General features: G+C 35.0%; 2 protein-coding genes across 2 annotated transcripts; both read left to right on the plus strand.

The window, feature by feature from the left end:
• The first annotated feature begins 4,189 nt into the window (after positions 1-4,189).
• On the plus strand, positions 4,190-10,801 carry LOC108206254 (serine/threonine-protein kinase BSK2). Its single transcript, XM_017376493.2, has 10 exons — positions 4,190-4,603; positions 4,934-5,169; positions 5,422-5,557; positions 6,278-6,411; positions 7,625-7,730; positions 8,334-8,419; positions 8,707-8,895; positions 8,990-9,148; positions 9,344-9,457; positions 10,235-10,801. Exons 1-10 carry the CDS (start codon positions 4,537-4,539, stop codon positions 10,484-10,486), a joined length of 1,479 nt encoding a protein of 492 aa, XP_017231982.1. The 5' UTR covers positions 4,190-4,536; the 3' UTR covers positions 10,487-10,801.
• A 1,862-nt stretch (positions 10,802-12,663) lies between these two features.
• Positions 12,664-16,184, plus strand: LOC108206454 (ent-kaurenoic acid oxidase 1). The gene is made up of 8 exons (XM_064087149.1): positions 12,664-13,059; positions 14,139-14,619; positions 14,712-14,972; positions 15,054-15,143; positions 15,279-15,357; positions 15,462-15,568; positions 15,676-15,800; positions 15,924-16,184. Exons 1-8 carry the CDS (start codon positions 12,815-12,817, stop codon positions 16,021-16,023), a joined length of 1,488 nt encoding a protein of 495 aa, XP_063943219.1. The 5' UTR covers positions 12,664-12,814; the 3' UTR covers positions 16,024-16,184.
• Positions 16,185-16,277: the final 93 nt, after the last annotated feature.

Genomic DNA, 16,277 nt, shown 5'->3' on the forward strand with positions numbered 1-16,277 from the left:
ATGTTATGTTATTCGTGTCCTTAATCACGCACCATGGTAAATTTGAGTCATGAGCTAAGTACCTCAATAAATCTCGTGTTTTCTTTCGTTGTGCCCGGTTTGGCTCGCCATACATACCTCTCAGCCTCCAGTTAGTCATTCCTCCTATACTCACCTCCATTTTGATATGATGTCTGAGGTCTGAGATTTGGCTCGCCATACATACCTGCACCTATTTATTCTCTGAAGATGTCTGAGGTTGGCATGGAAGCTAGCTGGGTTGCTGAGGTGAGGTGATTAGGAGAGCTTGAAGAGAGAAAAGTGCACCTATTTTGTATGGTATTAATACAAGCACATTGTTGTTGCTCTAAATTTTATGGTTATTGACTAGACATTTTTATATGCAATGTGATACTACTGAATCATAGACAGAGTCAGCTTCTGTTCCAATGTATTCCCGGAAAAGTTTTGAATTTGCTGTTCTTAATCGATGTTAAAACAAGAAAAATAGAACAAGTTTATAAGATTAAATAAATCAAGCTACACTGTAACCGATAAAAATGACAATGCTGATGACACTCAGACTTTTGGGTTTGGGCCCCAAATAACCAAATTTGAGGTGGAAATGCCCCAAATATCAAAATACCCGGAAATTGGCCCTCACTGACCAATAGAGACGCGGCTGGTGTAGCGTCTTTATTAAAAGATGTAAGACGCTACATCGTGTAGCGTTTAGGTCATTTGATTTTTATAAAATCAGGAAGACGCTACTTGATATCACGTTCAACCTGAATTCATTTGCTGCTTTATATTTGATGGGCCTTTGTAATGGGCTTCTTTTATCTGCCAAAACGTTATACACAATAGCGTTTAATGCATGTTTTATTGTTTTGGGGTTTTTGTTAAGATCAAACGCCACCTCATGTGACGTTTCTCTTTTATTATAAATTAAAACGTTAATTCCCTTGGCGTTTGTTTTGTTTTTTTGTTCTCAAATATTAATTTTTCTAAAATCAGTCCTAAACTCTAACCGTCAGTCAATTTAATTTAAAATATAAATTAATTATTCTAAAAACCCAAACATAAACCCTAAATGTTAACGACTGTTAATTTATTTTTTAAACTGGTTTCTCGGCTTTAGGGCCTTCGGCCCTGCAGCCTCGCATTAATTAGGGTTTAGGCTCGAGGGAGTAGGGCCTACCGGCCCTACACCCTCCATCCTAAACCCTAACCGTCGGCCAATTTAATATACAGTACGAATAAATCATTCTGCACCCCAAACCTAAACCCTAAATGTTAACGGTTGTAAATTTATTTATTCCGCCGGCGTCTCGGCTTCAGGGCCTTCGGCCCTTCAGCCTCGCTTAATTAGGGTTTAGGCTCGAGGGAGTAGGGCCTACCTGCCCTACACCCTCAATCCTAAACCCTAACCGTCGGCCAATTTAATATACAGTACGAATTAATCATTCTGCAACCCAAACCTAAACCCTAAATGTTAACAGTTGTAAATTTATTTATTCCGCCGGCGTCTCGGCTTCAGGGCCTTCGGCCCTTCAGCCTCGCTTAATTAAGGTTTAGGCTCGAGGGAGTAGGGCCTACCGGCCCTACACCCTCAATCCTAAACCCTAAGCGTCGGCCAATTTAATATACAGTACGAATTAATCATTCTGCAACCCACCCTAAATGTTAACGGTTGTAAATTTATTTATTTCGCCGGTTTCTCGGCTTTAGAGCCTTCGGCCCTGCAGCCTCGCATTAATTAGGGTTTAGGCTCGAGGGAGTAGGATCTACCGGCCCTACACCCTCAATCATAAACCCTAACTGTCAGTCAATTTAATTTAATGTTTAAATTAATCATTTTAAAATCCAAATATAAACCCTAAATGTTAACGACTATAAATTTGTTGTTAATTTTATTTATAAATAAACATATAATAAAAAGTTTATAAACACTACTTCAAGTAGCGTCTTCTCTTTTGTTAAAAGTAGAAGACGCTACACGAAGTAGCGTGTTTTTATTATATAAAAACGCTACTTCCTGCACGTCTCTTATGGTCATTCACGACCATTTTATCAAATTGAGGTAATCTGGGCCTTACTTTTCATATTTTGGTTATTACGGGCCATCTTTCCAGACTTTTATCATTGTTTTATTAGAAACAAAATTAACATGTATTTTGAATGAGATTTTGAATGATTTTATTAGACTTTTATGTGAATAATTTTGAATGAAATTTATAACTAATTCTTTTCATGTATACTATGTTTTTATATTTTTCTAACATATATGATATACTTTTATAAAGATTTTTATACTTTTTTGTTACGGATACATGTGGAAAAAAAACCCAATATTTAAAATTGGTCAATTACGATATATAATATGATTTTAACCATCAATAATAAAATACTGAAAAGGTATATGTGAACATAAGTAGTGACATATAGATATTTTAAAGGTCTTAGCACAAATAATGTGAGCTTCATTCCCTGTTTTTTTTTTAAAAATGTGTTAAAAAATATAAAAATAATTTAATACTTTTCTGGAATAAAAAAATAACAATTTTTTATGTAGTCAATCCTTCTAATATTACTCTTAAATTTAGATTATCATTATTTAAAAATTATAAGTCCGATAATTAATGACATATTTCTTAAAAATGGTTCATTCGTATCTATCTAAGGTAGTAGATATATGTTATTTTGACTTATTATATTAAAAATGCACATCAATCAAACATTCACCAAATGTACATGATATTGGTAATATTCAAAAACAAATATTAAAGTGTTGGTAAGATTGAATTTCTAAAATCGTATCCCAAATAATTAAATTTCAATGATGCAGTACCAGTGAATATACATAATATATTAAATAAAGATTAAAAACCTAATATTAATATTGGTTTAATTTATTTTCCGACCTCATTTTAATGAAAATTTTAATAATTTACCCGCACGCGAAGCGCGGGCATAATTCCCTAGTTTATTTTAAAGAGTAAAAAGATTACTTTTCGCCACAAATATTAACCAGAGTAGCATACGGTCAAAGCTGTAATTCGAGTCGGGCGCCTGGCGAGCTCGCCCGGCTCGAACTCGTTTAACTGGGTTCGGCTCAACTCGACTTGTTAAACGAGCCGAATTCAGGCAAAGGTTCCGGCTCTTTTAATTAAACGAGCCCGCTTGACTCGACTCGTGAAATTAAACGAGCCGAGTTCGGGTAGAAGTTTAGACTCGATTAAGTGTAAAATTATACGAGCTGGCTTGCTCGACTCGTTAAAACCGGCTCGTTTAGCTAAACGAGCCAGCTCCACTCCACTCGTGAAATTAAACGAGTCGGCTCGACTCGATTAAATTTGGCTCGAATTAGACTCGGCCAGGTCCGGCTCGAATTACAGCTTGGTTCAACTAGTTAAAAGAGGGGACTTGTATCATCTTGGTCACATGTTCGACTCTCGAAGAGAGGAGAATTTGTAATTATGCCTCTCGAGCCAGAGCCTGTCGCTTAAGTATAGTTTACTTTGGTTCACGTGATTTGCAGGTTATCACGTGACCTCGTGCTTTTACTCGGTACGCACCCAAAAGGTGGCGGCAGCAGGTTCTTACGCTGAAAAAAACACGTGTGGCATCACGCAGTTATCATTTCGTATTTGCGTTATTTCCATCTCAATTTGCTTTTGCTGTTTAAAATACTCAACTTGCTCGTTTTCTACGATATGTTTGTCTTAACTCTTAATATATAAAAATACACATTTTGTTTATATTAGGCTATAGCTTATAAACAAATGTTAGACAGCCATAATACAAATGATTTATGATTTAAATTTGTACGAGGCATAGCAAGATTGATGCCGATAGTCGATAGACATGGAATGTTGAAGGTCATGGCAATGAACAACGAAGAACAAGGAATTAAGGACCAATATATATGTTGTGTTCTAAAAGTCCGTTATTCATTTGTCTAACTGATTAAATATTTTATTATTTAATTAATTATTTTATTAATCTTCGATCAATTTAATTAATCTCTGATTAATTCATATTCCGTATTCTTATTAATTAAATCTGAATTTCATTTTATTCCATACTCATATAGATACGATTTTAAAATACAAGAATAATTTTAAATAATTGTGACTTTATACAAAAGTTACAAGGAAACCTTCCGAGTTCCGAGTGTTAACAAAGGCAATAAAAGTGTTGAAACAGTGTCCTCCCACTCCATTGTCCCTTGTTTTCCTCTCTCACAACCTGTCACTTTTCACAGATTTACTCCCCTACATCTTTTGTTCGCAGCCTTTTCAGTTGCTTTCTCCCCCATAACATCTCTCTCTCTCTCTCTCTCTCTCTCTCTCTCTCTTTCATACACAAACACACATTTGCTAATTACTACTGCAGCTACATCTCTCCATACTCTCTCCCAAGTTTCTGTTTGCGCCCAGGAAAACACAACTCCAGTTTTTAAGTATTTATTTAATAATAAAAACTCAGCTACTACACTTTCTGCTGGGAATGTCAATGCTTATTTAAAATAACTCATACATTTTATTCAGTAATATGGGTTGTTTCAGCTCCAAAACTGCTCACCTCCCTTCTCCAGATAACCCCTCTAAACCTGAATCAGGTAATCTTAAATAATTATTCATATTAAGTTTTTGGATAAAGCTTCATAAAATGTAATGTAATCAAGAAAATACTAATTGGGTTATTGCATTTTGATGTTCTTATGTCCAAAGATTTAATCTTTTTTTTAGAAAGTAGATTTGAGCTTTCTTGAGTTTACTGATTAGTTTTGACATGAATCTTCGTAAAATAAAATTTAATCATTAAAACACCAACTGGGTTCTTGCATTTAGATGTAGTTTAGTCCAAGGATTTGAACTTCTTCAACTATTTTCTTTACTTCTTGATTAACATATATTGACTTTGTTTTGATATGTATATGTATATGTAGTGAATGGAGATGAATGTGTGATTGAAGAAGTTGAAGTGAATCAAGTTCAAGTTTTTAAAGAGTATGAACTGAACGAGCTTAGAAAAGCTACAAATGGATTCAGCAGTGAATGTATTGTCTCTGAGAGTGGTGAAAGAGCTCCAAATGTTGTTTATAGAGCTAAGCTTGAGAACAATCACTTTGTTGCTGTTAAGCGTTTTTCCAGACAATCTTGGCCTGATCCCCAACAGTTTTTGGTATGAATTATCAATTTTAACTTCTAAATATTTACTTTGAGATTGACAAAAAGGGTTAGTTTTGAAAGCAAGGTTAACATTGATTGCATTAGTTTATTATCATTAATTATAAGATATTGGAAATATGAAATTGTCCAGATGAGGGTTTAGGGTTACTAGTTGCTGGTCCGCTGGATATTGATGTAGTAGCAAATGCAATGTAGTGGGTTTTAGATTCTAAATTGATGTTTTTTAATTGAATTTGATAACCAGGCGGAAGCAGCTGGAGTAGGGAAGCTTAGGCATAAAAGACTGGTGAATTTGATTGGGGCTTGTGCCGAAGGCGATGAGAGACTGTTGGTGGCTGAGTATATGCCAAATGATACTCTGTCTAAACACCTCTTCCACTGTATGATACTCTTTTACATTGTTTACCCCTTTTTGTTTTGTTTATCTGTGAATTAAAAGGACAGTTATTAGTTAAGATATATATATTTTTGGTAATTATGTTATACTTAGAAGAGTTACTTACACATTTGCCTCTATCTTGTTATTATATTTAGTTAAATTCTGATGTACATCTTTTGCGATTTGAATGTTATCTGGCTTATTAAAGTACCCAGCCTCCAGTTCTAGTTGGCACCTTAATTCAGTCTTCATTTAAGAGTTTATCTTAAACTTTTTGAATGTTATTATTAAATACACACACACACACACACACAAAAGTTACTTATTATATTGGTCCAGTTCACATCTATTATTAGTTTCTTGTCTATTTGAAGACAGGTCCTGTGACTCTTATCTAGTTACTATTTTTCTCTGTTGTATTGTCTCAAACCACAGGCGATAATTGCTGACATTGCAGCTTTGTTTGTTGCATACTGATATTTTGTGCTAAAAATGTCTACTTTCTGTTACAGATACAAATTATTGTTCTTGTTCTGATATATGAACTCATGTAAACTCTATTATGATACATTTATACCTATGCACACAAGATATTCCCAACTGTAAAAAATTGCTATATTGCATGCACCAAATTAGACGTGAAAAAATATCTATGTTCCCATGCTTTAGACTTTATTAAAATCAACTTTGTTTGACAAAAATTCAATTTTATTTTTTTTAGGGGATAAACAGCCATTGCCATGGGAAATGCGTGTACGAGTAGCATATCATATTGCACAAGCACTTGATCATTGCAATATGGAAGACCGGAAGATCTATCATGATTTGAATGCATATAGAGTTCTTTTTGATGAGGTATAATGGATAATAGACATGCAAACATTTCAGTTACAACTTTATCTAACTTCTGAAGGGGTTGTTATATATCTTTCTGTTATTTGTGAGGCAGTGGGGACAGGAAGGAACCAGTTGCATGAGAAAAATGATTAAAGTGTGGTGGAAGATGTTAATTAAATGAGCAGTAACTGAATTGTACAGAATTAGTGCAAAAATTAATCATGCAGGGGATGCACCACTTGCTAACTAATTATTTTGGAGTTAATTTAAAATGTAATTCACAATTATAAATATATAAATTTGTTGAGTGAACTCATTGAGAGCTACACATGTTGGATGAGTAAATGAAAATAATAAGTCCTGAGATATAGCTTTCATGAGATAATAGAGAATCACAGAACCAGGACAAATACATGTGTCATAGTCTTGCTGTAGTGATAGAAAATTATAGAACCAGGACAATACTTGTTCCATAGTCATATATTACATACCAATATACCATAGACCCACCCAGCTTTTACTTTTAAAAAATTAATCATTTGTCCTAGGAAATTACCACATATACTATTGTTCTTCTTTCTTTACCTTTTGTTCTTTTCTTATATTGATAAACTTGCATGTTCAAACGCACAGGTTGCGTAAACTATTTTTTTTTTAAAAGCCCCCTTGTTTATGAAACAAAAAATTTCCGAAACAATATTAACAACTGTAACTAATATGTGAGGATTAACTATTTTGATACAGGTATGTTTGAAATACCCCTTTACTGTTTCCAAATTAAATACAAAGATTGTTCTAGTGATGCTCATTGTTACATACCCTTTCCACGAGTCAAATTGGAGAGCAGGAAAGTAGTCAAAGATAAAGGATGGAAGAATATGTTTGTTGTTGTGATCAACGTGATTTTATACACTGTATTAAAGTTATTTCTGCTGCAGAATGTAACACTTCATGCCAAAACAAAATATAAAATCATACTTTTTCTTAGATACCATCGAATATGATCTAGACGCTGCACATATTGTACTTGCAGCACTGTCCCTAAGCAATGTACTTCTTAGATACAGATATGAATTCGAAGGAAAATTATCCGTTGTGATTGCCCAATTTCTAGGATGTATATACACAATTATACTCGGATGATATGTACATCTTGTCGTAATCCTGGTATCATAGTACATCCATACTGAAATCTGGCATGCATATTAAATTGTCTTTGCACATCTGGCAGGATGGTGAGCCTTGTTTGTCAAGTTTCGGCCTCATGAAAAATAGTCGTGATGGGAAGAGCTACAGCACTAACTTGGCTTATACACCACCTGAATTTTTGCGGACTGGTAATATTTCCGTAGGCTGCTTATCTGTTATGCAGCCACTTTTCTTTTACTTTTTTCAACTTCGCCCTTGGATGCCTGCTCAATATATTCTCTGGAATTTGGAGCAATGTATATAATAATGTAGTAGATTTTAATGAAGGCTTTAAAGTTCACTATAGTGAGAAAATAGTCAAACACACGATAAACTTCAGTATGATATAAAGGGATGCTAAATTATATACTTCCCTGTTCCTGAGATTCCTGTGCTTGGACCTTCTTTGTTAAAGTGCACTTAATAGTTTCTTGATTCACCGTAGCGAACTCTTCTAAAATTGGAAGTCCATAAATATATTCCTCTCGTAGAGGGTATATTCTTGAGGAAAGTGTTGCTACGTATATTCATCTACTTTTGCTGTTTAATAACTTTGCAACATAAATGTAAGGTATATTTTAGTTTTTTTTTTTGCGTTCTCTAAGGCTTATATGAAGTAAATAGTAAATAAAGTATCCATACGGATATCTGGTCTTTCCTCGACTCACCATAGTCTCTATCATTGACTATACTTCCCATATTTTGCTTGGCTTCATGGGGTTCATAGAAAATTAAAAATCCTTGCTTTGCAGGCCGGGTCATCCCTGAAAGTGTTATCTACAGCTACGGAACAGTTCTTCTTGATCTTCTTAGTGGGAAGCATATCCCTCCAAGCCATGTATGAATACTCAATTCTAGAATCAAATATTAATTACTAAATTGTTTCTTATTTTTAGCTTCAGTTGTGTTCTACTGGTCATCTGAACTGCATATACATTTTCTGATTATATGAGGATGAATGTCAGAAGTATACTATATGCAAATGCCCATTAGACTTGTGCCCTGTGCACTGTTATGCCCTGCTGTTCATCTTTTCTAAGTTAAAGGAAGTAATCCTACTTTTAATCTTCTTTCCTTAATACTGTAGTATATTATGGACAACTGTTCCAACAAATTCTTTTACAGGCACTGGACTTGATAAGGGGAAAGAATGTTTTACTCTTAATGGACTCGTCAATGGAAGGGCAGTATGCCAATGATGATGCTACTAAATTTGTTGAACTTGCTTCAAAATGTCTCCAGGCTGAGGCTAGGGACCGACCTGATAGCAAATTTCTTCTAACTGCAGTTTCCCCATTGCAAAAGCAGAAAGAGGTTAAAAATATTTGTACTAGAAAGTTTCTTTACTCAACAGTGGCCATACAATTTTTCATATCCATAATTTCAAATTATTGATATGCGTGTTCAGGTGGCATCTCATGTTCTAATGGGGCTTACAAAAACTGCACCAGTAGTCCCAACCATTCTCTCTCCTCTTGGAAAGGCTTGTGTGAGGATGGATCTTACTGCTGTGCATGATATACTGCTTAAAACTGGTTACAAGGATGAAGAGGGTGCAGAAAATGAGGTACATTAGCTCTAATTGCATATATTTTAATAAAAAAAATTCCTTGCTATACACACTTTCCTAGTTATACGAATCACGAACACATGTGATGATACCATATTGGTAAAATCTGGCTATTGAGTTTTTTCCTTGGCCTTTCAAGTCTTCTCACGTAGGTTCATTTACCATCTTTAATAAATTAATCTTTTGATGTAGCTGTCATTTCAAGAATGGACGCAGCAAGTGCAGGACATGTTAAACACAAAAAAGTTTGGAGATATTGCATTTAGGGACAAGGATTTTAAGAGTGCAATTGATTACTATTCAAAGGTATAAATCCTATTTTCTCTTCAACTCTTCTCTACACATTACCTTGAGAGTACTATATTAATCAGTTGTATGAGTCAACTAGTCTGTTGACTTTTTTATTTACCCTTGCACAGTAAGACCTGTCCAAACTCCAAAGTTCATATTAGTGATATGCAAATGTTGTTGCATGATGCTAAAACTTGATCTAGTATGTGACCTCGCTTTATAAACTTCAACTGTGCGACTTAGCTCAGTCTGATGTTTATATTCTTTTGTTTATGAATATGCACCTGTATGCAACAAAAAGCCTCCGAACATCTTAAAGTGCGTGACTGCAATGGATAAACCTTCTGTGGTTTGTATTGGTTTCCCTTAATATTAAGGCCCGTGGGAGTTTTAAGATATATATCATCTACCTCAGTATTATTTAAGACGTGATGCTACAAAATGAAACTTCAGTTGTAAATATCCATTTCTGAGAACTTCCCTTTATATGAATACTGAAACTTCTTGTTCACTTTCGCCTTCTTTTGGCACATAGTAACAATAGTACTTGTCAAAGTTTCACATATTGACCAGTTGCACAGGCTTTTAACATCGACTTGATAATATATTTTATGTACCCACTACCCAGGCAAACTTTATTTACAAGTTTGCTGCAACCTGACTTGTTAACTTTAGACGTATAAACCATTATTCTTTACTTCCGTGCTGCTTATCAATCTGGACACCTCGCCTATTTGATATTTGCTATTTACTAAAACGAATCTCTTTTTATTTTTTCCCGTTAATAAACAGCTGGTAGTGATGATGCCTGCTCCCTCTGCAACCGTCTTCGCACGAAGAGCTCTTTCCTATTTGATGAATGACCAGGCGGAACTTGCACTACGAGATGCAATGCAGGCTCAGGTTTGCATACAAGAGTGGCCAACTGCATTTTATCTGCAGGCTCTTGCACTCTCCAAGCTTGGCATGGAAACCGATGCTCAGGATATGCTTAACGATGGAGCAGCATTTGACTCGAAGAAGCAGAACAGTTGGCGGAACTGAGACAGAGATATACATTTCAAAACTGATAAACCTTCCTTTCATCTTGTCAAATTAACTAGTATTAAACACCAGTCGAATCAGGTCACTGCTAATGGTAGGTGCAAGATACATTATCTAATCTTTACAAGAAAAGTCATGCCCCTGTAAGGGTTTTGACCAGTATACAAGTAATAAGTTATCAAGCCTTTATCGGAGCTGTGATGGCTATAAATAGGCTTCGAATGCTCACTTGTATGACGGGATATTATGGAAGAACTAATTTTGCAAGAATATACTACCAAAGAAAACTAGGCTTGTCGAGATATATTCACGAGAGATTTACATGTTATCTTGTTGCTGGTGTTGCTAATAGCCATGCTTAAATTGCAAATGTATAACCTATAAGTTTCTGCTGTCTTCTAGCATTATTTTATCATTGAAGTGATATTCCAAGAGGTCAGTATCATACAAGAATCCTGTGTTATGAATTTTTTTTTTTTAAAGACGGTCAGTATCAGAACCAGGTCAATAGACAATAATGCTAGGTCAACAGACAATAATGCTAATACTGGTACTACGAGAGTGTCCTCCACGAAGCAGGTCATTTTTACAAGGTCAAACACTATATACAAAATCTCATAGATGACAAGCCGAATGACAGTAAAGAGAGTGCTCCATGAAATAAGTAGTTTTTACAAGTTCAAACACATTAGAGTAAAATGTTACACGGAAATAGGTCTTCAACATAGGCCAATATAATGGAAGAATCTGCATTCGATGTGCCGAAATGGACAATAACATCAATCTACAAATGCTAATTTAATAACGTTTTTTCCTATGGTGTGCTCATGGGCACATATTAAGTGCTAAAATGTATGGATTTAGAAATTTTTGATCGGCTTACACCCTCTAATAATGATGGAACCCTTTGCATTTACAACAACCACACCAATCAAAATCATCCAAATTTATAGAATTTAGTGATTAGTATGTGCTAATGAGCACACACTAGACAAACCCATTTAATAAAAAGATAGAATTTGATTACTCCGTCGGTCCCTCTCATCTTTTTATAGTTTTTTATATTGCTTGACACACATTTGAGGGCACATGTGAAACATAGTTTCATAACTTATTTTGAAAAAAAATTGTATAAAAATTTAAAAATTAAACTTTTAATTGAAAAAAAGTTCAAATTAAATATTAATATGTGCGCCGAGTTTCTATCGTTCAGGTAAACAATAGAGGGGGACGGAAGGAGTACAAAAGTAGCAAGGGAGTAATATTCTACATAACAGGCAGTACTTTTTCGTAAAATTTTAAGTCATACAAGAATCCCTTGTCATGAAATTTCTTTTAAAGGCAGTCAGTATCAGAACCAGGTCAATAATGCTGATAATAGTACCACTAGAGAGAAAGTCCTCGACGAAGCTGGTCATTTTTGCAAGGTCAAACACTATATACAAAATCTCATAGATGACAAGCCGAGTAACAACAAAGAGAGTGCTCCATGATATAGGCCAATATAATGAAAGTATCTGCATTCGTTGTGCCGAAATGGACAATAATATCAATCTGTAAATGCTCATGTAATGAGCAATAATATCAATCTATAAATGCTAATTCAATGAAGACAGAATTTGATTACTCCCTCCCTCTCATTTTTTACGGTTTTTTTACATTTTTTGGCACGTATTTAAAGGCATATATAAAATATAATTTCATAACTTATTTTTGAAAATTTTATTTTTATAGTATTTTAAACATTAAATTTATTCAGAAGAAAAAAAATTAAAAATAATTTATTAAATTATATATTATAAGAATATTGATATACGTGCCGAGTTCCCGTCTACAATTGAGTGGAACGGAGGGATCAGAGTCGAACAACTTTTTCATATTAAAGGAGTAATACTTTCGGGAAATAGAAATGCAGAATGCGCCAACATCTTTCAGCGTTTTCTCTTGTTCTGTTTCTGATTACCAGTTCAGAGAATTCATTTTTTTTGACATCAAACATTTAAATTGTAAATATCGTCTCATATCGGATATCAATGCACGGTTAATACGTTCAAGGGCGGCGAGCGAATAAGAATATTACAGTGCGGCTCGGTTGACGAGCATCTAACATTGATCAAGAACAAACAAACCTGATCCAACAATAGATTAATAGCGCATATATAAATAGTTACGGATCAAGTGTTCCTCTGCCACACCGCTGTGAACTAAACTAGGCAACCACTTAACATATATTATCCATCCATGTCTATGACTATGTGCATGTCTGATTAGATAGGATAAGAATAAACCTACATTGTGTTCTAATACTCTACTTGGTGGTGCTTGTGAATGGAGTTTCGTGACAGCTACGATTTGCGGTTCGGGGTGATCACAGTCCTGGTTGGGATGGTTGTTGCAACATTTGGGTTAATGAGATGGGGAAATGAATGGTATTATGAGAGAAAATTGGGTGGAATCAGACAGTTTCTTCCTCCGGGTGACATGGGGTGGCCTTTGATTGGGAACATGTTGTCTTTTGCCGTTTCTTTCAAGAAGGGCCATCCTGATTCCTTCATCGAAACTCTTCATACCAGGTACCTTCATACTTCCTCTGTCCCATTTAATTTTATACGTTTCTTTTTCACTGCTCGACACACATTTTAATGTTTTCATAAAGTATAGTTTTATTGAGAAAATGAAAATCTTAAAAATAATTTGATGAAGTATACTTTATAGGAGCATTAGAGTGTGTGCTGGGTCTCGTCTCTCAATGTATACTATCTAGGGGTACGGTGGAAGTATTTTCCTATCACCTTTTATTCTTTGCATGCTTGATAAGTGCATAAAATTGTTTTCTAGTATCATTCTAGGATGTCTGCAACTCCATAGTCCATAGATGTGCGGTGATGGTTTCAGTTTACGTCTGTTTGGAGGAATATGCTAGTTCATATCCGAGTAGCAGATATTAGGGTATGTCGTAGTTTACAAGATGGCGAGGCACCTTTTATTTTTAAAATCAAAAAAAAAAAAAAAAACTGAGGTTAGGGTTCCTTAAATTAATAATTTTCCTTAAAACATATTTTGTCATATGACTGTTCTAAACTATTTGATACAGGCTATCTAGTTGACTACACCAAACTACAAACTATATAACCAAAATTTTATATTTGGATCGGATGATGGGAGTTTTTGGCTAAAGCTTAAAAGTCCGGCTTCTGCGTTTATAAGTTGGAAGCACTTATTCGTACCGTTTGTGTAAAAAGTCAAGCATTACTTAAAATAAGTTAAGAATAATAACTTTGTTTCATGTCTTCTACTTCTTTCCCAAATACTTTAATCACTTATAAGTCTTACCTTGATTCTGACTTCTACTTCACTTTTTTACTTTAATCAAAAAACACATATTTTAACCTCACCCGAACGGCCCGATATCATTTCAAATGATGGATACTGTTAGATACCCTGTAAAATTATAATAAGAAGAAATCAGATATACAATTGTTCAATTTCATGACATGCAATTATAAACTTTGGTTCCGGACTTTGAAATGACAACTCGGATAATTAATTTGAAATTCGTCATTCGTGATGAATTTTGTAGTCCTAAACTAAATCTTAACGTATTCTGAACTTTTGGAACTCTGGCATTAACATTACATTTGAAATATAACAGGTTCAATCGGACACATATTTACAAGTCTCACATGTTTGGAAGCCCAAGTGTGATTGTCACATCTCCGGAAGCATGTAGAAAAGTGTTGATGGACAATGAAACCTTCGGCCCTGGTTGGCCAAAAGCAGTTACAATACTACTAGGAGATAAGGGTTTCCATGGCATCACAAACGAGGAACACAGGCGTCTTCGCCGCCTCACGGCTGGATCATTATCTGGTCAAGAGGCCCTGTCTTTCTACATTGAGTATATCAAAGACATAGCCGTGACTTCTTTGAAAGATTTGTCCGAAAAGGAGAAGCCCATTGAGCTGTTAACTGAAATGAGAAAAAATGCTTTCAATATTATCATGTACATTATATTGGGCATTGAGACGAGTCCTGAGTTGGAAAAGCTGGAAAAAGAGTACCATCTCTTAACTCATGCACTTAAGGCCATGCGTATTAATCTGCCCGGGTTTGCTTATCACCGCGGCCTTCGGGTGTTTGTGCCCTTTCTGGCGTTTCTTATCATTGTTTTTATCATTTCTTCTCATTGCTGAAATGTTATTTGTTAATATCTTGGTGCTGACAGGCTCGGAAAAAGCTGATAAAAAAGTTTGGAAGTCTAGTAGAACAACGGAGGGTATCATTGGAAAATAAGCAGACAAAAGGAAAGAGATTTATGGTGGACTTACTGATGGAAACAGAAGAAGATGGGAAGAAACTGAGTAACCAGGAAATTGTTGATCTGATAATTATATATTTACTAGCTGGACATGAATCCTTTGCTCATGCTTCAACTTGGGTACTGATTAATCTACTTGAACATCCACAATATTACCAACTAGCCAAGGTAAGCACTGATGAACAGCCACGAGTTAAAATTTTAGTTTTAATTTGTGCATTTCTCAGGTTTTACTAATTAATTCTGTAGGATGAGCAAGAGAAGATTGTAAAGAAAAGAGTGTCTGTAGAAGATTCACTTAACCTTGCAGAAATTAAACAAATGGAGTATCTGTCGAAGGTATAATTTTGTAGATTTTACATCGGATTCACATTACTCTGCCAATGTGAGGAGGCACTTGTGCATTGTAAACGCGACCTACAAATGAGATACAATTTTGTAATTGACTCAATGTCTTTGCATTGTATGTTCAAGGTGATCGATGAAACATTGCGGTTGGCTAATCTTTCATTCACACTATTTCGTGAAGCAAAGACAGATGTTCATATGAATGGTTAGTCCTTCCTTGCCACAGTTTATTTTTAACTTTTAAGTAAATGTTTCAATTGAGATAAGAAACTGGATATCAGAAAAAGAAATAACGTCTAACTAATTTAGGTTACACGATACCCAAGGGATGGAAGGTTTTGCCATGGATTAGGAGTGTACACATGGATTCTCAGAATTACAAGAACCCGAATGTGTTCAATCCTTCTCGATCTGAAGTAAGTTTTACATGGTTTCGATAAAGATCTATTGAAAAGTTTCAGTAATGTCTTCATTGAGTCTTGAATCATCAACGTCTAATTTCTGATGTGGTGAATATACTTAGGACAATACAAGCAAGGGAGCAGGAATGTTTATGCCTTTTGGAGCAGGAAGTAGACTGTGTCCTGGAATGAATTTGGCAAAGCTTGAAATCTGCATCTTTCTTCATTATTTTCTCCTTCACTACAAGTGAGCACATAGAGCCTGGTTTTCTTCTTTTTGCCCCTTGCAATCTTTATAATTTTCTTTCTACTCTTGTATCAATGAGCCCTGTTTTACTCCTGGTACGTGTTTCTTTTTCCATTGTTGCAGGCTAGAACGTCTTACTCCATATGGAAAGGTGGCATATATACCAATCACACGACCTTCTGATAATTGCATTGCAAGAATCCAGAAGCTGAGTTCCATATAGTACCACTTTGAGTCTGTGAAATTTGGTGCCATATATTTACTCTATCCATGTATTATAATTACAAAATGGGATGAAGGAAAAGTTGCCAGGGATAGAGGTAGACTGAGATTTCATATTATACTTCCATGAAAACGTTTTTGACATTGCTTGCACAATTCACATCTGGAAAACATCTTTTCAACAGATTATATATATATGGCAAACAGTGTGATACAATACTTGTAACATAAAAAAACACGATTAGCGTCATTTTA

Source organism: Daucus carota, chromosome 2, assembly GCF_001625215.2.
Source record: "Daucus carota subsp. sativus chromosome 2, DH1 v3.0, whole genome shotgun sequence".
Taxonomy (NCBI): Eukaryota; Viridiplantae; Streptophyta; class Magnoliopsida; order Apiales; family Apiaceae; genus Daucus; species Daucus carota.

Excerpts from the sequence above, each read along its gene's own strand:
- LOC108206254 (XM_017376493.2), top strand. The coding sequence starts at position 4,537 with ATGGGTTGTTTCAGCTCCAAAACTGCTCACCTCCCTTCTCCAGATAAC. Across the intron at positions 7,731-8,333 it reads ACCTGAATTTTTGCGGACTG|GCCGGGTCATCCCTGAAAGT; the intron begins GTAATATTTCCG and ends CTTGCTTTGCAG. Across the intron at positions 9,458-10,234 it reads CAATTGATTACTATTCAAAG|CTGGTAGTGATGATGCCTGC; the intron begins GTATAAATCCTA and ends GTTAATAAACAG.
- LOC108206454 (XM_064087149.1), top strand. The coding sequence starts at position 12,815 with ATGGAGTTTCGTGACAGCTACGATTTGCGGTTCGGGGTGATCACAGTC. Across the intron at positions 15,144-15,278 it reads AAATGGAGTATCTGTCGAAG|GTGATCGATGAAACATTGCG; the intron begins GTATAATTTTGT and ends TGTATGTTCAAG. Across the intron at positions 15,801-15,923 it reads TATTTTCTCCTTCACTACAA|GCTAGAACGTCTTACTCCAT; the intron begins GTGAGCACATAG and ends CCATTGTTGCAG.